Raw genomic sequence first — 23,449 nt, 5'->3', positions numbered from 1 at the left:
ATTACAAGATAATTACAAGAGCTGGCAGGCTTGCTCAGTGTTCCCAATGTTCTCCCTTCGTGGTCCACAACCTCCACACAAAGCAAATCTGCCCTAAGTCTTGCTGAGAGCGAGCAAATAAACCATGATTTCTCAGTGCTGGGCTCCAGAAAGCCACATGTCCCACTCCCCAGCAGTACAAGTGGCCATCTGTATCTGGGTCAAGGCACTGCAAAGCACAGGATCTGGAGGAGGAATCAGAATCAGGCTTTTAACTGAATATTTATTTTTGTATGACTAACACAGTCATGCCCCACTCTTAGATGCTGCTGTGTGAGGAAATGCCCATCCTCCATACCCAGGCCTCCACAGAACCTATGAATTCCTGTGGGAAGTGCCTCCCCTCCATACCCATCCCTCCACAACACTGACAGATTCTATGAATTCCTGTTGGAAGTGCTTCCCCTCCTCACTGTGTTCTTCAACATCCTCATGAGGGAGGCAGAGGGGGAGGCACTGATCTCTGTGGTGCCCAGTGACAGAACCTGAGGAAATGGCCTGAAGTTGTGTCAGGGGAGGTTTAGGTTGGATATCAGGAAAAGATTCTTCCCCCAGAGGGTGGCTGGCACTGGAACAGGCTCCCCAGGGCATTGGTCACCGCACCAGCCTGGCAGAGCTCAACAAGGGTTTGGACAGTGCTCTCAGGCACAGGGTGGGACTCTTGGGGACTCTGCTGTACAGGGCCAGGAGCCGGACCTAGTGCTGCTGATGGGTCCCTTCCAACTCAGCATATTCCATGAGTCTTTGATTCCATACCCAGCCCTTCACAAAATACACAAGTTCTATGAATTCCTGTTGGAAATGCCTCCCCTCTACACCCAGCCCTTGGACCATGGCAACCCTGCACCCCATGAGCTCCCTGCTGCTCCCAGCTCAAGGGTTAGGGAGAACAGGCTATCCAGGGGGGTTACACTTGGCTTCAAACCCAGGGAGGATCACAGGTATCCTGTGAACAGCCTCACCATGAAGCAGTCACAACAACCCATGCACAAACACGTGTGTGAGCACAAGAGCAGACCTCATGAGCTCAGCCCCAAACTTCCAGACGAAGCCACTCTCACTTGACTGCAACAGAGCAAGGCAGCAACTGATGTCAGGTGAAGATTTGGTACTTTCATTTCAAATCACAGCAACTACATCAAGGAACACCTCTGCCCCATGCTGGCTCAGATGGAACCCCATGCACGTGGCCCAGGACTCCCAGGCAGAGAGGCAGTAGGTTTTACAGCCATCTGCTCTGCTGAGCTGCTCTCCCTCCCTGCTCCAGTGGCTGCAGAAGTGCCTGCCAGCCCCAGGAACCACTTCTGCCACAGATGGCACATACAGCCCTGGGGCTACCCAGATGAGGGCTCACTGAGTGATGCAAAGGCTAGGAAGGGGAAGGTTTCTTCCTTCTCCTGGTTTTGGGTGGTTTATTAAGCTAGAAGGAGGTGTAGTGGAAATTAAGCCAGCTCAGAATGGGCATGAGGTACATGTGGTATCTCCTCTGGGCTGGACAGCTGGTGAACACATTTCTGAGAATCTCGGGTCACTTCCCCACACCAGGCTCGTTTTCAGGTCCTTTATTAAAGAGTCACCAACCTAAAGGAGGCAGTTATCACTGGTTATCACCTCACCATCTCTGCTCTCTGACCTTGCTGACAGTGGGCACCACGAGGCTGCCTGTGAGGCCACCGCAGCGAGGCACATACACATGGCCCAGAGAATCATGAAGTGGCTCTTGCCACTTGCATAAATAAACTCTGCAGGGTCCCTTGGGGTGAAGGTGGCCCTGGCACTCGGGTGCACAGTGCAGCATCAACACTGAGCTCATTCCAGAGTAGCTAACAATGACAACCACAAACCAGGATGGGCTGAGGGGAGCTGTGGATTCCCACTTGCCCCAGAAGAAAAAAAAACCAAAAAAAACAAACAAGCCCAAATCTATCTGCATCCTCCAAATTCCTGCTGCTACTTTCTTAACCATTTGGCTGATATTTCAAGCTCATATGCTGAAGAGTTTTCGTAATAGGCAAATTCAGTCATTTGTCTGGAACAATGCATCTTCTGGGGTATTCAAGTGAAGCATACACACATCCTTCCTCCTCATCCCCTCCCTGCAAGACAGCCTAATTCACAGCACTAGTAGCTTATCTTTTCACTAGAAACTTTCACACACCACATGTGCAAAAGGATGGTTATCCTGTTCACCTGTATCTGTTCTACTTGAAACAAGACCAGACCCAAATTAGGAAAAAACCCAAAACTCAGATAAGCCAACCAATTATGTACAAAAAAAAGTCTGTTTTTTAAATCCCAATTAAAAAAAAAAAAAAAAAAAAAAGACATTTGAGCATAACTAAAATGAAATATTAAAAGGATACAAAACAAATTGAAAGAAGAAGCAACACAAAATCTTCCCTCCCAGACCTTTTAAAATGGTAAAGAAAACTAGGTAAATACTCCTTCCCACCTGAAAGATTACAAAAATTCAAAGGGCTGACTGAACTCAGAGGGGAATAAATTGAGAAATAAGGAACTAGAGTGTGTGTCACTATAGACATTACCTGTTAATCAAAGATTTATAGGTCATCTGCACCCCTCAGCTGGCTGCTGGCATCTTGGTGTCTCAGAAGAGAATAGCCCTGTAAACACCATGCTTTTTTTACAGCCCTCAGTTTAAAAAGGCTACTGAAATTTGTCTTTTCAGTTCAGAGTGACCAACCTGCAACAGCTCTTCCCATTTTACAAAATACTGAGCTCTGCAATATTTGCTGGCTCAGGCAAGGCTAGGGAAGGCTATAAACCTTTACAGACTCAGCTAAAGGTCTTCACAAAAATTAAGAGTGCCAAAACATCCAAAAGCCACTTGGAAACAGCTTGCTGTGAGGATTTGTGAATCATTTTCTCACCTTAAACATCACCTGGAAAGCAATATGGATTCAAAGAGACTGAAACCTAAGGCATCACTGGCTTACACCTCAGTTAGTTACCTCTTCTCTGAGCTTAGATTGCCTTTGTTTTTTTCTTCCCCTTCCTCCTCAGTACTGACTGACATCTGCTTGCTCAGGGCTGCTTGAGAGCTGCTTCCATTTTGATCTCTTTTTATGCTGCAACTTCCTTGATTTTAAAGACAAAAAATATTAGTTTCACATAATGTGGCTAACCATAGGCAACACACTTGGCTACCCTTGTAGTGAGCTTGATGATTTGTCCAAGCTACAGTCTTGCCCCTAAGCCACTGCAGATGGAGACAGGCATTTATATCAGCTTCATGAAAATGCAAATATCCAAAGTCCATCAACCATCTGGGGTCAGAAAGTTACACTGGGGAGCTGCGACAGGACGATGCAGCTGCCCCTTCCAACCCTCCAGCTCAGGTTTTCACCTCGGCTCGCATCGCCTCAGTGTGCAGCCCAAGCATGGACACCCAGCAAAGTTCACAGATTAGAGTCAGAAATGTCAGTCTGATCTTGTTTCACCTCCTGCCTGCAAAAAAAAAACCCTGGCCTCAAATGTTCCTGCAATGAAGTGCCCACTGCAAGGTGTCACTGCAGATGTCAGAAAAAGCAAAGATTTTCCAAGCAGGACGGGGACGCCTCACACGTCAGGTTTACTGACAACTGGAACCAGCAAACACATCAGGGGATTTTGCTGGATGTGGACACTGTCAAACCACAGGAAGATGCACTTTTGACCAGCCTGTCTTTATTCTGTGCTAGACACGAGCCAGAGGAAAGCAGAAACTGGCTGTCCCTGCTGTGGGTACAAAGCCAACACGAGGGCACACAGTGCACACACCTGCAAGATGTACACTGGTCAGTGAAGGGGAAGAAAGGAAATTCCCCTGTACCTCCCAGTCCAAGAGCCCCCCAAAAACCAACCTGCCACCCCAGCTAAAGAACAGCTCAAGCTCCTTCCAGCCTGACTTGCAGAGCCTTCCAACAGAGTGGCTTGGGGCTAACACAGGTATCAACTCTCAAGAATAAGAGAAAAAGTGCCAATGCCTGAAGAAAAGTACCCAAGACATGCATTTAGCTGTCACAAAAATGCATGCAAGGAGGTGTGTCTCCTCAACGTGCCACAGAGGGACTGCTGAGGGTTCAGAGCCTGGGAGTGGATCACAGCCATCCTCTCTGCTCCCAAAGGGCTCCCTCCCAGTGCCTTTCAAAGAGAACATCAAAGAGGCCTCACAGCTTCCTGAAGGCCCACCAGCACACTCCAAAGTCTGTGTCTGGGCACTTGTTTATCTCCCAGAGCCCTGGGAAGGCTGTCACTGCCTCTCCAGCCTCCCTCATCTCCACCACACCAGGCTTTGCCGTGTGCTCTGCCCATTTGGTGACACTGGAGTGGCTGGTGGACAACCAGGCTGACACTGGAGATCCCCTGAGGAGACCACAACTGAGGACTCCCCTGGACATACAAGGGCACTTGGACCTCTCTTGTGGCACCTGGGGGCAAGGGGTGGGTGAGCTGCCACCTCTCAGTCCCACCACCTTGGCTCGTGGGCCCTCACTTAATGATGCTCCTTTTGAAGTCTCCAGGTCAGCTGCAGCAATTCTAGGAGGTGAAACACAGGCTCATTTCTCTAAAGAACAGGGTTCCATCACAAGATGACCACGCTGACCCTGGCAGAACTGCCTGAGTGCCCCAAGAGCCAGTGGAGATGGAGAGAAGCCTTCCCCTTCCACGCTGAGAGCACGACATGAGCCCTCAGCCAGAAATGGGGACAAAAAGCTGCGTGCCAAAGAGCAGGCTGCCCTCGTAAAACGGGACCAGCTCCATGATTATGCTGTCCTGGAGTCCCAGGCCAGTCCTGCCTGGCTTAAATAGCACCCTGCTCGTCATTATCTGGAAGGACGCTCGTTATAGAAAATCACATCCCGCTGCCAAGTTCTCGTGTCTCACTATTTTTGGAACAACAGGGGCAGGCTCTGAGCCTCAGCAACTGTCAGCAGAGCCAGAGGGAAAAGCAAATCCATACAACGATCAGGCTGGCTGACCCGGACAGTGCTGGGAACAGCATCGCCTGGGGGACAGTCCCCTGGAAGAACCCTTTGGTCAGGAGAAAAGGGATAAGGGCAATAAAAGTAAAACCCAGAAGCTATTCAACTGTATTGGCCTGGGAAGCTGATCTCCCCCACCACTCTTCATTCTCATGCATATGAGCGGAGACAAAAGGATTTAAAAGCAAACCACCTGTGCAGGAAGGATAGCTCCTAAACCCCAAAGAAGACAGCACCTACTTACTGCAAACCGATTTTAATTAAAACATTCCAGGATTCACATTCCTCAGGATTATATTACTGACTTAGCTATTTATACATTTAGCCTCTATCACCCCTCCTAGGACAGTTTTGTTGAGGTGTTGGATGACACCAGTGTCAGGTAAAAGGAAACAAACACTTTTTGGTGCTTGTCACCCCTAATGCAGGATCCACTATTATCCACAGGTCCCAGCAGCTGTCAATAACTTGCAGATTACTGGAGCAGAAGCATAATCCTCTCTGGCACTAAAGAATTATTCTAAGGCCCTAGAAAAAGCAGAGGTAAATGGCTTAGGCAAGGTGGAAAGCTCCCAAGGCAAGGCCTTAAATTTAAAAAAAATTCAAGTTAAAAAAAAACAAAACAGAGAGGTGGTGAGGAAGGAAGACCTCCCACAGATGCAGCCGAAGCAGGATTAAAACTGCCCCCCTGAAATGGAGCATCTGGACTATTTCCTTGCCTTTCATAGCAAAGGAATCCAGAGGTGCAAGTCCAAAACTGCCCAGTCCAGTGCTGGGCACACAGATGGCTACATCCAGCCTCTGCCAGCCCACTGAGCTGCTGATATTTCATCTTTATGCTCTGAAAACTGTGACCCACAGCAGGCAGAGACAGCCCTTGCAGCTCCTACCACCTAGTGGCTGCAGGATTCAACCCTGATGGAGAAAGGAGGCTGCCTGGAGGTCAGAGCAGCCTCAGCCCACCCTGGGAAAATAAAGCTGCCCTTGCTGGAAGGCATCAATTAAGCAGCAGCTGAGACTAAGGCAGGCTCACAATGAGCACAGAGGCAGCACAAGAGAACAGAAAACCTTTCTGAAAACCATCAGTGGCTAATATCAGCTCGGAAAAACCTCAGCCAGGTCTAAAATAGGCAAGAAGAAGAAGCAGCAGTATAGATGAACTCAGGTAATGCACTGCTCTTTCAGGTACTTGTGCCTGCTCAGCTAAATCACAGAATGGTTTGGGTTGGAAGGGATGTTAAAGATTATCTAATTACAACCTTCCTCTCCTGTACAGGGACACCTTTCACTAGATCAGGCTACTCAGAGCTTCATTCAGCCTGGCCTTGGACACTTCCAGGGATGGGGCATCCCTGGAATAATGCTGCATTCCTGGCACCACAGGACATCACACTGTGCAGCACAGACATGTCCCAGGTTGTTAAAGTCACCCTCGGGCTGCTTAAGCCAGGGGAAGAGTTTGCTGGTTTGAGTGGGATATTGTAGAAGAAACAGAATTCAAGTGGCTCTGGATCCAGCCAAATTCTCAGATCCTATGAGTGCTCTGTCCTCAAACTGCAGCAACATCTCAGGCACTTCCAAGAGCCTTCCTTTTGAGTTTCCATGATTTCCTCTTGAACTGGGATGGGGAGGCTGTAACTGGACACCCCTGTGTCAGGTACAGCCTCACCAGTGCCAGGCATGGATGGTGCCTGGCAGAATGGATAATGACTCTTCCAAGTTCCTGAAGCAGCCTGGTCCATAATTTAGCTCACATTCCATGGGGCTGCACTGCTGGCTCCAACTGAATCTGGCACCTACCATTAGCCCTGTCTGCCTTCCAGCTGGGCCAGTCATTTCCACCTTGTCCTGATCTTACAGGATCAGGCTTTGACTTGGCCTTGACAAATGGTAAGAGGCCTCAAAATGGCTAGTTCTTGAAATATTCCCAAAGGCAGACCATGTAGGTCATTATGTACTCAGGATCTGCATGGCAGACTGGAGCTGTATTTTGTTCTTTATAACATGAACCATTAATACCACATTTTAAGAGTCTGGGCTGTAACTGTGATACATGTCATGTGGTTTCCATCTAATTGCAAACTGGGTATTTGTGGTACCATGCCCAAACTCCATAAATTTTTAAATATGGCTGCAGGATGACATTTTGAATAAGTGGTTACTCTTTTTATATCTATAATGGTTTATATATATAGATATCGTTTTCTGCCAAGGTCTTGTTAATGGAGGGGATATCCCCATGCCATACAAACAAGAAACAGAAACCCCAAGTTTGTATCAGCCTGGCTCAGCCTTCCTGGAAGGACTGGGACCAGTGAATATCCTGGTGTTGCAATAATTTCTCTGCTATAGCAAAGGGGTTTAATTGTGCTTGTATAAGCAATTTAAACCTAGTTATTCTGAACTGAAGTGGGTGTCACTGAGTGCAGACCACAGACAAAAAATGTCATGAACCACCTTAATTTGAAATCTGCATTTTTTTGGTAAAAAATGCTTCCCTTTTTTGTGTTATTCATCGTCAGAGTGGAAGTGGGACTCAAGTGAAAGAGGAACCTAGGAAAGACTGGAAGTAGCAGGATGCTGATATACAAGCACCACTCACTTGGCACCATTTCAAGGACTGACCAGCTCTGTGTTGGGGCACCAAGGGCTGAGGGGTTCTTCCCTCTGCTTGTCTGATGATAAGCTGGTCCAGAAACTCCTGTTCCAGGCTGCTCTACTGTTTAGCAACCTCCTTTTAACTTCCAGTCTAACTGTACCCATGGCCAGTCTAGACTCATTTAATCTTAACCAGCATCTTGACAGCTTTGTTTCCCTCCTCAGTGCTTGACACCTGCAGACATCAATCGGATCCTCTTTTTGCTTTGAATTTGCTAGTCTAAACAGGCTGAGTTCTCCCCTTTTCTTCCTCTTTGTAAATGACTGCAATTACTTCACCATCCCAGAACACCTTGCCTGCACCCACAGCAGACTGCACTCAGTTTTTCTGAATGTGACAAACAGTGCTCACACAGTGACCTTGAACCTTCCCTGAGTTCATAAGAAGCACTCTGCACAGCCCAGAAGCACACTGGCTGTTTTCACATCCACACTGCAAATTTAGTAAGCAAAGTAATACCAAAGGCCATAGAAATGAGAGGCGAAGTCCACATTGGACCTCAAAGAGAACACAACAATACTGGACATTCCTGATATTTCAGGAAAGCCATTACAAGTTGAACTATCACAAAATGAAAGTTTCTTTGGTTACTAGTGACAACAGTGAGCTTTAAGTTTCATTTCTGCTATACAGCACAGCTGCTCTGTGAACCATGTGAGCTGTGCATTAAATAAAACCCAACACAAACCACTCATTTCTATTAGATGAGTCTACCCAAAGGCTCCACCCTAAATGAGCACAGTTCTTCACCTCCACAGCTGGCTGTTGCATCACCCCAGTGAAAAGAGAAATGGGTGGGTGGCTGAATACATTTGTCTGCTCTTTTTTTGGTTTTTTAAAGGTATTTTGGGTTTATGTGGGCGGAGCAAAGCTGCAATTAAAAGGGCAAGTTTCTCCTACGTTTTGGAAGAGGAAAAAAAGCTCTACTGCCCTTTAGCAAAGAATGAAATGCAACTGGAAAGGAGCCCAGGCAGTTTTGAAGAGCTACAATGCACAAAATGCTTTGGTCCTAATAACAGCTTAGCTGAGGGATTCCCAAATTCACCTTGCCATACATGGCTGTGACCACTGCCTCCCATGTCAGCCACTCCTCCCTCCACCACCCAAACCAGCAAGAGGCTCCCAGCCACCAGCACACACCAGATGAGGCTCCCAGACAGGCACTCAGCCCATGTTCTGTCCTCCACTTCGGTACACAGGGCACAAGGGACAGCAATGCTGCCATCTGCCTGCCCTCCACAAAAAGAAATACCAACCAGACATGGATCTGCCTCAGTGACCACCCCTGTCAGGCAGACCCTTTCCAGTAACCCCAAAAGGATCTTTGGTTCAGTTCTGAGCAGCCTACAAAGGCTGTCAGAGACCAGAGGCTACCCTCAGTTCCAAGTGAAAATCTTAAAGTTTGCAGAAAACTCAATGCAAATATAGTCTTGTTAAAAATTCAGGCAGCAACAGAGCAGAGCCTAAGATCCCAGAGGAACCAGAGGACACTGCAGGTGTGCAGACATTTGCACTTGGAAATGTTCAATGGCACAGAGATGTTTCTAGGGAAGACACAGAGGAAGGCTTTGTGCCTTACCAATTTGTTAGGGAGCTTAGAAAAGGCCAGGATTTTGTTTGCCAAATGCCCAGCAGATGTTAGAGGTGCAATACAGCACAGGGCTGTTCATCCTCCAGCAGAGAGGTTTCTCCTGGATCTGAGGTGGACATTGGTAATAGGCCAGGGGCCAAAAAAACACAGCAAGGTTCCTCATGCCAGCAAGGTCAGGAGGAAGGCTGGCCACTGCCTGGCTATACTTACAGGGGTCTGGAAGCACCAGTAGAGCTTGGTGAGGAAAGGGTGGTTCCTGGCTAAGGAGAGGATGCGCTTCTCAGTCATGGTGCATTCAACGTCATCATCCTGGAGAATGACATCCTTCTTCAGCACCTTCACTGCATACAGCTGCCCACTCTCATTCATCTTGGCAAGCATCACCTAAAGCAAAAGTGAGGGTGAATGTCAAGGGCTGAGCCCTCTGTCTCTGAGCAACACAGAGTCTGTCACACCTTCCCAGACTGGAAATGTCAGTCATCTCATGAGCAGGCTTGTGGACCAAAGTGAGTCAGCCTGTTAGCATGGGCATCAGTGTACAATCAATGACACACACTACTGCCTGCAGCAGGCTGCTCTGGACAGAAATACCCACATGCTGCTCCTGTCTGCCACGGGGCTGGCTGGTCGAAGGTCACCCACTGTGCCAGCACAAACTGCCTGAGCAGGGCCCTGCATTCCACCTCTCGCCTCAGTTATAAAACTCAAACACACTCTTTCACATTGGCTTCCTGGCAAAGCAGAGAAACAAAACCACCATCTCACCATACTTGAATCCACTGCCTTATTGCCTTTAAAGGAAAAGTCTTTACAAGCTCCAAGAAATGCTGCCCAAAGCGGTGTTAACACACACTTGCAACTCTTGGTACAGGCCCTGGCATGCAGCTGTTCTTTCAGGTGCTAACTTCTTTTTTGTGATATCCAATTCTTTACTTTGCTGTCAGCTTTCTTTCTCTTCCCTTTTCTCCCTGCTTTCTGCAACCAACTTTGTTGCACAAAGCAAGTACCACTTAGTACTTGCTCTGGAGTACCACTGGACAGCCTGTGTACCATGTTATGAAATCACTTCACCTACCTTGGGAATTCTTAAATAAGGAATGTGGTTTATCACAAAATAGCCAGGAGTAACTCTCACCTTTCCAAAACTCCCCTTTCCCAATACACGAAGGAAGGTTAAGTCTTTGATCCCAAGTTTGCTTGCTGAAATTTCATTAATGGTGTCATCATCCTTCAGGCTGCCTTTTCCCTGATGTTTCAATGTAGATCTGCAAACCAGTTTCTGTGGAAGAAAGCAAAGAAGTGTCAGTCTGCAGAGGAATTGTACTTCTGCTTCAGAGGTGCTCACAGGTAGGCAATCTACCAACCAGGGCATTGGGGCCTTTCCAGGGGCACTTTATGGCTGCAGAGACAGAAAGTTGTGTTGGTAGAATCACACAGCTGCCACACGTGACCAGCCAAACTCAGCACTGCTCAGGGCTGTGCTGACATCTCAACACCAGCTCCTGATCTGGGCATTTCAGGTTGTAAACCCACTGCCCAGCACATCACAGAAAATCACAGAACATGCTGAGTTTGGAAGGGACCCACAAGGATCAAGTCCAACTCCAGGCCCTGCACAGGACCATCCCCAAGAGTCAAGAGGCAAGGTTGACTCTCTCCATTCTTACTCCCCACAAAAAAATAAAGAGAATGAGTGGGGAGATCCAAGTCTTCTAGCTATCAGCAAAGTAAGGAGGACTGCGTAATTTCTGCAATAGGCAAAGGGCTGGTGAGATTTAGAACCCAAGCAGATCTCATCTGAATTTCTTATGATTCTACTTGATTTTAAGACTCTTACTCAAAGCCCAGCTCAGTGGGACCCCAACTTCAAAACATGTCTCTTTTCCACATTTGGGCTGCTGGCTTGCTCCAGTGCTCCAAATTCATGGAGATGTGGAGCAAGCCAGCAGTGAGGTGCTGCATATTTAGGAGTTGTACCAGTATTAGCACACTTTTCTAGAGCTCTTAATTTTGAAGTACAGAAAGATTAAGCCAACCTCTGGTGCCCTCTGCTCACAGCTCTCCAGGTATGCATGTGCATACAAACGAGCACTTCTATTCAATTTACTGGTCTGAACAAAGTCACAGGGACTTCGTGAGCTCCATCTTGTGACTATTTTGGTGTACAGCAAAGTTCCTTCTGCACAGGAGACTCGCCACCATGGGCAAAGAACCAAGAGCAGTCACAGAAACACAGAGAGGTTTGTGTTGGAAGGGACCTTCAAGATCATTTAGTTCCAAATCCCTGCAGGGACACCTTCCACCAGACCAGGTTGTTCAAAACCCAGTCCAACCTGATCTTGAACATTTCAGGGATGGAGAATCCACAACTTCTCTGGGCAACCTGTGGCAGGGCCTGACCAGGCTCACAGTTAAGAATTTCTTCCTAATATATAATCTAAACTCACCCTCATTCACCTTAAAGCCATTCAAGGTTGTCCTTACAGCACACTCTAAAAACTTTCCTAGATCCTTTATGTCATGAATAACAAAAAGACATCATTAAACACCAAGCACAGATTTTTTTTTTTTCTGTTTTCATCTCCTTTTTATGTGCAGATGATACAAACAACAAGTGTGAACAAGTGGTGACTTTTGCAGAATGGAAAAGGGAGTATGGGATTTCCTTGTAACTCTCAGGATAACTGTCCCCCAAATTACTACAGGGGGAAGAACAAGGATAAGAGTTTGCTACAAGCTGACTGAAATCAAAAGGGGCAGCACATCCTAATGAGCCTGCTAGGCTGATACAGCCTGATGTAGTTGATCAATGTAGCTGGCCAATTGTATGAGAAGATTTACCACATCTGGAAATTATGGTTTGGGCTTTAACATTTTCTTTTTGTTGTGTTGACAGGGGCCACAGATTTTTGGCCAGGGATGTAGTGAAGAGTGAAATGGTTTCCCCAAAATGACACAGAAAAAGTGACAATGCTGGGAAGATAACTAGGCTTCTTCTTGAGCTCTTTTGCTCTATCACAAAACATGCACGCAGATGGCATTTACAGTGTAGTAATAAAAAAAAAGCATGGCATGAATTATATTGATCACTAATTAGTTAGGGGGTCTTATTCTGCTCTCATTTGTGATAAGCAGATGTGTGTTGAAGAGTCACAGCACTGCGAAACATAAGCATATTGCAAAGCAACACCTATTGATGAAAACCTGGATGCCAAACATCCATTTTCCAGGCAAGGCCTTTGCCACAAGCCACAGACCTATGCCTGCAGTCCACCACCCAACATTACCTGTCCTATTGGAAGCCTCTGCCCCCTCCTACACCCACAGAAAGACTCAGTTGTAAATGCTTTAAATAGAGAAGGAAAAAAAGAAATACTCACTGAATTTGGGGAAATGCTTCCCGGCTGCAGACCCATGCAGGCCAAGGCTTTGGCAAGCTCTGCTGAGTTCACTCCACAGTTTGGAGCAACGTTTGCTTGGCATCGGATGTGGACGTTCATTTTACAGACTGAGGGGGTAAAGTAAAAACAAAGGAACAATTAAAACAGCTTGGAGGGGTTCAATGCTGAGAAACAATTTACTAATTCTGCTTCAGGACATACACCCATCTGGACCTACCCTGCATCTTTAAACTAGAGGGATTTCTTTGCCACTAATCTAAGTAGAAGCAAAATTAGGACTCTAGTAAGAGAATAAACTCCTGAAAACCAGGAACAGACCCCAAACTCTCCAAGCAGGATGCCATTATTGCCTAAAGCTTTTCATAAGCACATATTTTTGAGGTGCATAACTGCAGCTATGTCTGTAAGTACAATTAATATTTATAATGCCACAGAATTTGCAACAAATGTCCCCTGCATTTTCCTATATCTAATTTTAAAGAAAGCATTCAGTGGGAAACAAAAATCATTCCTGTTCTAACTCATGACCACACACACACACCCTCCTGTGGGAGATGAAGGTGAGGATTTTACAGTCTGGATACTGAAACAAAAACATAACACCAGAACATGCTTAGTCATCAATTAATAGGCAGGGTAGCCAGCCTAAAGCAATGACCTTTTTTTCCCCTCAGATGCCTTTTCACTGCCTTATCTCATTAGCTGAGGACAAACCTACAGGTAAAGGGAAAATACGAATGAAGGAAGCAGAAAACTTTTAATAATGCAAGTTAAACAAAGCTGTGCTGGGAGTACAAAGTAGAGTCTTTCTGGCAGCCAGAGATTCAAAAGGAGATCCACTGTTTTCTTAACTCTTACAAATATAAATATCAATTGCTCAGCTTTCTCCTGAAGGTTGCACAAATCAAGTCCACACAGTGCATCAGGAGTCTAAAAATAAATGTATTTTGTGAAAAGGCAACAGTGAGAAGTTGCTCACTTTTACACTGTAGACCCTGTCGCAAGATGCCCCAGAGCAAGGAGCCGCAGTGGTCACAGAACGTCGGGACTTTGTAGTTGTGTATGCCGAATTTATGAGGAAGGTTGATCCCAAACCTCTGTTCAGTCACCTGCAGCACCAAAAGGAAAGAACAGGTTTAAAATTCAAATACATATTTATAAGCTGGTGTTCATTTACATACAGACATTTAAGTGCAAATCTAAGAAAATAATTTCAAGTCAGATAATGTCCCATCACCTCACTGAAGTTTATGGCAAGTGAATACTGAATTAACAGCCTCATCTGCTGTGAGCCAGCCCTGCTTTCCTTGCTGGCCAGGCCAGACTACCTGGCAAAGCAGATTCCAGGTTCCTCAAGAACCCTTGGCTAGGGTTCCCTCGCCAAGTCTAAATTCTTAAAGACAAGTCAGAATTGGAATACCTCAAAACAAACCAATCCCACTGCAGTGTGAGTTAGAGCGTTTTTTAATCACAGTTTCAAAATTCTTGACTTGTTTACTATGTGCAAAAAATATGTAACTTTAGATCAAAATGTTGATTTTATTAATTTCAATATAGAACTGCTTTCACAGCTCCTAAAATTCTCATTCCTCTTTTTGCCCTCCTTGTAATTAACAGCCTTTCAGGCACACATTTCCCTTTATCACTTGCACTCATCCCCTTTTTAAAACCTGTTCTTTTCCAATTGTAAATCATTCAGATCTCAAAGGCACCTTTAAAAAAATGTTTCAATGGCTGAAGAAACCAGACCCCATTTAGCATATTCATCACTTTTGATTTTGTTTCTCAACGTGCAGATCCTGGAAAGCTGAGGTGGAACCCACAACTCTATTAAAGAAAAGTCAGAGGTGTGACTGGAACAAGAAGTTCAAGGTGAGTGGTGCCTCCTCATTTCTGGCTTCTTTTAAAGTAGTTTAAATGTGTCATAAAACCTTCATAACCCTGACAGAGGGGCAAGGACATTCACTATTTAACTTGCACTCTACTCTTAGGCTTCTTAACTGATTTTCATCTGGCTTGTCAAGGGGTCATTTTAAGGAGTTCAGCTCAGCAGTTTGGAAGTAAGAAATAACAAAGGCAATTGCATGGCACAAAACACAGAGCTGCCTCGTGAATAAACAGATTTGATTTTATTTGATTTTTCCTCAAACAGCTATTGAACCATTTCCAGCTCCAGAGATGAGACACGCAATGCACAGGGCAGTGTCTGGTGGGGATGTTACTCCCATCAAACACAGCCAAAACCAGCAGGAAGGAAAACCTTCAGAAACATAAATTATGCAAGGGTTCTTTATTACAATGTATTTCACAGACCAAAGGTCTGGAGCAACAACTAAATGAGCCCTTCAGGCAATCAGAAAGAAAAGAGAGGCAAAACAAAGACCAGTGGTTGGCCAGAGAAATCCACATTAAGAACTTGACACCAGATTTTGATTGCACCATGGTTAATCATGCAAGAAAATTACCAAGGAAACCATTGGATTTGCCACTTATTGATGTCTTCCATTGATATCTTCACAATATCCTGACTTCTTAAACCATGTGCTAGTCCAAACAGTTAATGGCATCAACAGACCAACTGGATGACATTGCATGGCTTTTAAGCAGGTCCCTATCACTCTTTTCCACCTTTAAACCCATTAATAAAAATAACATAAATTCTCTTATAAGACAACCCCAGCAACCCAGACAAAGTATGATGACCCAAAATAACCAACATGACTTTACCTTGAGATCATTCTTGTTAGTATTGTTTTGGCACGTGCAAGCTGTGACAATGAGTTGATGGCAGCGCTTGTGTACAACACAGGTGCACACTAGGAAATAAAAGAGGCACATTAAAAAGAGCCCTTGGAAGACTCAGAACACATCAATCCACCAGCTGGGCTCCTTAAGGCTCAGCTGCTCAGCTACATCATCAGCACACAGTACAGAGGTGAAAAAAAGATGGTGGCTTGGAATTTACAACAGATCTGAAGATGTATCTTCAACCTACAGCAACAAAAATTCTGCACTGCCTAGAAAATTCACATAGTCTAGAAAACAGCTGCCTATATCAAATATGGGTGATGGACACAGAAGCAGGATAGCTTCTCAAGCTATTCAAAAGATACTGTTGAAATAATTATCAGGGGAAGAGAGCTTCACACAGCAATATCCATTTTGTTTACATGCAGCCTCCTTTCCCAGGACACCAGTGCCCTATTATACTGAACAGGAACAGGCTGTGTTAGGCTATACTGAGTGACCATGAAGCAGGCAGTTCTGAGAAAAAGGGAAAGGCAAAATAAAAGGAAAGGTAGAACAATAATTAAATGCAAACAAGCACCACATACATCTCCACAGCCAGTCAACCATGCCATGCATGCAGGCAGAAGGGCTGTGCCAGCCCACAAAGTCGCAAACTCCCAAATTTTATTTTGTTGAAGTTCATAGGAAGAGAAAGGAAGGTGGCCATTCCAGCAGGGTACTTGGTGTCCCAACACCAGCTGAGCACTGGCCTGAAGGGACCCTGGGTGCCTCAAGCCCAGCTGGGTGTTGCATGTAGCAACTGAGTGGACCTGCACAGGATGGAACAGCATCCGGACATGCAGGTGTTTGCAGGAATGTCAGTGGCTAACCTGACAGGGGCTCAAAAGCACAGGTCTGGCTGCCTGGGTAGGAAGAGCAGTGGTGACTCCAGAGCAGCTCACAGCTGCAGGGTGTCCCAGCACATCCCAAAGCAGCACATCCCACACACAGCACACAGGAGCAGAGCACCTTACCTTGGCACTGGTATCCCTGCTTCCCAAACACGCCCCTGGCCAAGAGAAAACACAGACACAATTCAATGGCAGGACAGTTGTCTTGCAGATTGTTTACAGAGGGCAGAGCCAAAATGCAGGAGGATCCCAAATTATCAGATCCCATGGAAGAGCTGCCCAGCAGTAGTGGTGCAACACAGCACAGGGGTGTGAGAGCACAGGCATGGCTCACAGGGCAGGCTGTCAACATGCCTGTATTCCCCATATTCCCCCTCACTCTCATTTCTCAAATACCTCACTTCATTACAACACACATCACACATATTCCACTGATCCCAGCAGCCCACACCCTGTTATTATTTCTCCCACTCCATGTACTTTGAGGCATATCTACGTTTTTCTCCTTACTCTGCCTACTCCTCCATGTGCATCACTTCACACCTCTCTGGTGGCTTTTCTGTTCTCAGGAATTTTCTCTAAACATTCAAGCAACTGGTTTTTTTTCCTCAGTGTAATCTCAACATCCCACTCCAGTGAGTGGGGTTCTTTCTTCAGGTTGCTTCATTACTTATTTTCTCTTGAAATAATATCTGTAGTTACAAGGGAGGGACACTGCCACATCCACACACCAAGCCAGTTTGCTTCCAGCATCCAAGATACACCTCTGGCCTCTCTGCAGCAGACTCCATTTTGCAGCACAAGTGTACCCTGCCACACAAGGGCATCACATCGGAGGCCCTGGTGACATTCAGGATTGGGGGTGCCCTGTCTCCAGAACACGAAGGACCGGGGAGCTCTGTGCCAGGGTGTTCGAGCTGCTCTTACCAGATGAACTCCTTGCAGTGAGAGCAGTAGGTGGGCTGTCGCAGGTAGGTGGCCATGAACTTGTGCCCGTTCACCTGGTGCACCCGCCTTCGCATCGCCCGCTGCCGCTTCCGAGTGAGGTTCTTAAAGATCCGGTCCCTCTGCAACGTCCCTGTGAAGGGGGAGAAGGAGAAAAAGGGACAACAAAACGTTAAAGTCATCACACACAGTTATTGCTTCTGGGTTTGCTACAGCATTCAGTTTGTGACCTCAGCCTAAGGAGGATGGACCTGCTGAAGCCCAGAGATGATGGCAGGGCTGGAGCCTCTCTGCTGTGAAAACAGGCTGGAAGAGCTGGGACTCTTCAGCCTGGAGAAGAGATGGCTTGGAGAGACCTTAGAGCTTCTTCCAGTGCCTAAAGGGGGCTCCAAGAGAGCTGGAGAAGGATTTGACAAGGCCATGGAGTGACAGGACAAGGGGGAATGGCTTCACAAAGAAAGACAGTGGGTTTAGATTGGATCTTTTGAAGAAATTAATGTCTGTGAGGGAGGTGAGGCTCTGGCAGAGATTGCCCACAGGTGCTGTGGCTGCCCTATCCCTGGAAATGTTCCAGGCCAGGCTCGATGGAGCTTGGAGAAACATGGTTTAATGGAAAGTGTCCCTGCCCATGGCAAGGGGTTGGCATTAGATGATATTTAAGGTTCCTTCCAATACAACCCATTCTATGGTTCTATGCTACAATGCTTTCAAAAGCCATAATTACATCCCTGGTTTAGAAGTCAGGGGACTGTGGTCTAGAACAAGGATGGCATCTGGAACAGGTACAGAACTTAATTGCAATGTCCCATTTATCTCAAAATTGTATTCTTCATCTAGAAATATCTGCCTTTTCCTATCTTAACCTCACTCCTCGCCTATATTGAGACAAGCCAGTAAGCTATTAATTCAAAAACTGTAAATAGACTAGAAGCTTTTTGGACAATAACTCCTGAAAACAAGACTACACATAATCAATTCACCACCACCACACTTGCTGAGTGAAAGCAGTGCCTTTCTCTGAGAACAGTTTATCCACCTTTGGTATTCTCTAGCTACATTTCTTTTTCACTATTTGCAGCATTTTTACATACTTCCAATACTTCCTGTGTTGGTTAAAAAAAATGTAGGCTACTTTTTTATGTAGGCTACTTTTTGATGGCTAGTTTGATATGTGCCACACTCAGCTTCCTTTAAAGGGCTCATTTTCCAAATGTTAGGTAATATTTGATGGTTCTAGAAAGAAGCAATCTAGGACCTGCTGGCATTCAAATCTGAATTGTCCCAAAACTTTATTTAATTTTAGAACAGAGTAGACTACTTCAGTTGAAAGGGACTTACAATAATCACCTAGTCCAACTGTCTGACCATATCAGAATGGACCAAAAGTTTATGTATTTTAAGAGCATTGCTCAAGTGCTTCTTAAATATGACAGGTTGTGGGCACTGACCACCTGTCTAGGAAGCCTTTTTCTAGGTCTGAATCAACTCTCATTAAAAAAAGCTTCCTCATGCCCAGTCCAAACTCCTCTGGCACAATTTAATAACACAATTTAATTACCTATCAATATAATCTAATCTTTTTACTGAGTTTAGTTCAGCTATATAACAATTTCCTAGCAAAACTCAATTGACACAAAACAAGTGTCTCTCAAAGAGCATGAACTGAACTCTAGATGAAGAGAGCCATTCTCATTTAGGCAGCATTTCTCACAACTGCATGTCTCAGCCAGCTGGTCTCTGGGATCCTCACACAGCACTCAGCTGAGCTTCCCAGATCAAAGCCTCATCTGGGGCACACTTGCTCAGAAGAAAGAAATGAAATTTGCAGTTTTCAAGTTAATTAATTTGCAAAGTGAAGACCCTGAAAACAGCACACCAGAGTCTGCCAAAGGTGACTGTGCAACAGTGTTCAGGACTTTTGAGAGTGGACTGGATGCAAGACCAAAGCCAGCTCCTACCAAACCCTTTGCACGGATATAATTCCACAGGAAGGGGCAGGTCTGTAAACGCCCAGAGCAGTGGATTGGCAACAGGACCCAAACACAGCTGTCACCCTCCTACTTATCTTGCCACAAAAAAAGGGGGCAGAGCAATTCCCTGCTTTCAACTGGCTTTGCTGATTAACCACTGGGAGCAGGGGGAGGGTGGAAATAGAGGAAAAGCTGTCAACCTGATCAAGGCCTGAAATGCAGGAATCCCACATCACAGGCATATTTCTTGGTCCTTTTTGTAGGAGTTGAGATAAGGGAAACCATCCTGTCAGTACTGAGCCCAGCCACTTCAAGGGGCCGTGAGCCACAGGATGTATTCCTCCTGGTACTCTTGCTACAGGTTTAGAAGCAAAGCCAGCCATAAAGCCCAAGAGTTTTCTGCTGAGTTCTCCCAGCCATTTCTGCACATGTCCCTTCCACAGGCACTGATGGAAACCTCCTACCCAATGGCATCACAGTGACATGGAGCATGGTTTGACTTTAGGACAGCTTGCATTTATTTTTCACATGGAAGCACATGCTATAAATTAAGATTTTCCCATTTCAACACACCAAGAAAAAGGATGTGGTAAGTCTGATCCAAGCATTTAACAGAAACCTGCTTTCTTCAGTGCAGAGCTCCAAGCAGTTGGGCAGAGACTGGCTCAGAAGAGCCTGCCTTTGCAGAGAAGTGCTTAAACATGTGTTTAATTCCCACTGAGGTCAACAGGACTCAGGGGACCACAAGAATTATCAGACTGAATCAGAACATTGGTCCATCTAGCTCAGCATCCTGCCTCTGTCAGTGGGCAACCAGAAACACATGACAGCAAGATGGAGGAACTCTGCAGCTGGGAGATAATTCACCTCTTTCCCACGCACAAGATGTCATTTTGATCTCCAGAAGTGTAATCTGATTTGTGGAGGTTTAATATTCTTTTCAAACATTCACCCATCATTGCACAAGTTCAACTGCCTTGTTAACTACCATAGAAAACAAGCCCAAGAAGAACCTCAAGAGGGCAACCAAAAGGTCCTCTGAAAGGAAGATGAAGAGACAATTGCTTTGCTGAGCCTGAGCCTCCTGCAACTTCATGTGAGAATAAAAAAAAAAAAAATTCCTTGTAGTATTACAGAATGTGCCCAACTTCAAATTCAAGAGATCATCACTTTGATCTAGGTTTAGGCAAACACATAAATGTTTTTCCTGGATCAGGGCCAAACACCTCAACTGGCAAAGTGTCCTGTATAGGTGTTCACCATGCAGAGGAGAACTTCTGAGGCACGGAAAGGGAAGCACAGGGCTTGAGTGGGTGGTGAGCATCTAAATCACCTAAAGAAGCAATCCAGTTACCAACCTGCTCCATATCAGCTGCTCCATTAAAAGCCAAACAGCTTTAAGCTCCCATTTAGCAGGGTTTAAAAGAGTATGTTCCCAATTTAGCTCCCACAATTTCTGGTTTTTTTTATGGTTCCCATCAAGAACCAGCATGGGGTAATCACGTCCCTGGTGCTCTCCCATACAGTGCAGACCACACACGGAAAGAGGGAATCAATCCTTGGCACCAGGAATAGGGGACGGTCGATGACAGCCTGCAAAGCCACCCATGGGACACTGCTGTGCATCACCATGGTGGTTTGCCCAGCTTCAGACAGACTGCAATTTTGAAACAGTTCACAAAGCCCAAAAAATTACAGGCACTTGCTTTTTCCTGGGCTACAGAGGGAGTCTCCATGCTGCCAGCACTGGTGGATCACAACCAGGGCCAGCCTGAAGTCTCCATCCCTAGAGCTGTACTTGGCTTCCATCCCCCGTTCTCCAGACACCAAAATCCCACAGCACAACAGTTCCATCTTGCAGACCTGCTTGTCATTAAATGCACATGCCACAAGCTGGGGTTTTTTTTTCTTTTCTCAAAGCTAACTCATATTTAAAATGCTCCTCAATTTTCACACTTTCTCCCACTACTTGGCTGTCAGACCCTGCTAATGTTCTGCTGATACTGCACATCTTTCTGGTGATCCTCACCCATACTTTTGTTCACCTCAATTTACAATATAACAAATCTGGGTGTTACTAAGCAGGCTTCAGGAAGGTTTGGATAACTTTCCAAACCTTCAACTCAACTCTTTTGAGCACTCTTCTTTCCCATTTCCTGGGGCTGGGTCAAGTGAAATGGAGAGGGAGAGCTTAGCACAACCTCAGCCATACCTTGAGTCCAGGTGTAGCTGCAGGAGACCATCCACCACATGATTTAGTGGATCTACATATACAACCACATCCCACAGAATAAATCCCTCTCTCTTAGGGCTTGGGTGCTCATGCATGCCACACACCACACCATGGAGTTGCCAAGTTCAGCCCTCCAACAAGCTGCAAGTGATTTTGAAATGGTGAAACATATGGCTACCAAAACCTCCCTCCTTCCAAGCACCAGGACAGCAGTTCCTCAACTCACACCCACAACATCTGTTCAGCAGGTCCCAGTACCACTGGGTGAGAGGCTGTAAGCAGAAATCATCCATCAATGAAGCACTGAAGCCTGCTAATTGAAAGGCTGAAAGAACTGGGATTGCTCAGCCTGGAGAAGAGGCAGCTCTGGAGTGACCTTAATGCAGCCTTTCAGTACCTGAAGGGAACCTACCAGGAATCTGAAGAGGGACTCTTTGCAAGGGTATGTACTGCTAGGACAAGGGGGAATAGATACAAACTGAAATATAATAGATTTAGATGAGCTATTAGCAAGAAATTCTTCCCTGTAAGGGTGGTGAGGGCCTGGCACAGGGTGCCCAGAGAAGCTGTGGCTGCTCCATCCTTGGCAGTGATCCAGGGCACTCTGGATGGGGTTTGCAGCAACCTGGGATTGTGGAAGGTGTCCCTGCCCATGGCAGGAGGGTTGGAATGAGGTGATCTTTAAGGTCTCTTCCAACTTAAAGCATTTTGTGACTCTGTGACAGGGTAGCCAATGCAGCAGCCCCTCATGCTTCCCATCCTTGATGTCAGGGGATATAAAGCCATCAGAGACATTTTCCCAGCTCATGTTTTGCATTCTGGCCAGTTTCCTACAGGATACATATTTTCCTTCTGGACACAGAGAGTGTTTTACAAAACAAAGCCATTCTAGACCATTAAAGAGACCCTGACATTTAAAAGCCTCTAATCTCTGGTAAAGCAACAACCATTATGACTGGCTCAAATGTCCAAATACTGCTATAAAAGCATACAAGTGATTGCTCAGTGAAGGGAGTTTCCACATCCGTGGTTCAACTGGGACATCTGTAACTATGGGGTATCCAGGGTGCCTGCCTATGTGCAAAACTTAACTACAAAGTTCAACACTAAAAAGCCTCTTCCCCTTTCCTCCTCTGCACTCACACTGAACATGTGTTTATGGCAGTGGAAATTATACATGCAGCGGGAGAGGAGAATAAATAACCCCCCAAGTCATCTGAGGACACATGCAAGCACTAGCACATCCTCACCCACTCAGCAGCCTCCATCACCACCCCACCTGCCCCCTGAGCTTCTTGGCCAGAGATCCCTCCTTTCCCACCTGCCCCAGTTTGTATTCCAGGCAAATCCCTACAGTGGTGGCATAACTACAGCAGGAAAACAAGAGGAAGAGCTGCAGGATGAAATGGTGTGTTTGGAGCTGTTTGACTCGAGTCAGGTCTCATCTGCTGGAAGTAAATCTCACTGTAACTCCAGCACAGCAAAGGTCAGCCAGGTACCTCCTCACACAGGGCAGTTCCTAGTGTTACACTCCCATATGCACCACAGCATTTTAATTTGAAATAAATAAAGATATTTTAAAAAACAATGTAAAAGCCTTAAATCAATAATGATAATAGGTAAAAACTTAATTAAGCATTTTTTTATCAGTACCATTATCCTCCCCTAGGAGCACTGTGAGCAAGCTCCCCTTGAGTGACACACAAGCATGGAGCAAAGACCAACCACTGATTTTACTGCAGTATAAAAATCAAGATAGAAGATTAAGGGATCCCTCACTTCTTGTAAGCATCACAGCACTGAACAACAATCTCAGATCATGATAAATGCTCATCTACCCATGCCCTAACAGAGACTAGTAGTGGGTGTTTTAGGAAAATAATACATAAATCAGATCAAATAAATTAATTCATAGCCCCCACACCCTCCAGTCATCAGTATGTAGGTGTTCTCTCAATATTTACCTAACAGTGGGCTTCCTCACA

The 23,449-nt window shown here is 45.8% G+C and overlaps 1 protein-coding gene across 1 annotated transcript in view; it reads right to left on the bottom strand.

The window, feature by feature from the left end:
- The window catches only part of PRKCH (protein kinase C eta), a 112,528-nt gene that overhangs the window by 49,584 nt on the left and 39,495 nt on the right, over positions 1–23,449 (bottom strand). The window contains exons 3-9 of the mRNA XM_021554501.2: positions 17,244–17,394; positions 16,440–16,474; positions 15,403–15,491; positions 13,655–13,784; positions 12,655–12,782; positions 10,410–10,553; positions 9,485–9,658 (exon numbers count right to left, since the gene is read on the bottom strand). Of these exons, the coding sequence (XP_021410176.1) occupies positions 9,485–9,658; positions 10,410–10,553; positions 12,655–12,782; positions 13,655–13,784; positions 15,403–15,491; positions 16,440–16,474; positions 17,244–17,394 (851 nt within the window). The remainder of the gene's footprint in view (positions 1–9,484; positions 9,659–10,409; positions 10,554–12,654; positions 12,783–13,654; positions 13,785–15,402; positions 15,492–16,439; positions 16,475–17,243; positions 17,395–23,449) is intronic.

This window comes from Lonchura striata, chromosome 6 (genome assembly GCF_046129695.1).
Source record: "Lonchura striata isolate bLonStr1 chromosome 6, bLonStr1.mat, whole genome shotgun sequence".
Classification (NCBI taxonomy): Eukaryota; Metazoa; Chordata; class Aves; order Passeriformes; family Estrildidae; genus Lonchura; species Lonchura striata.
Note: the sequence above shows the minus strand (reverse complement) of the source record. Positions and strands in the feature narration are given on the sequence as shown.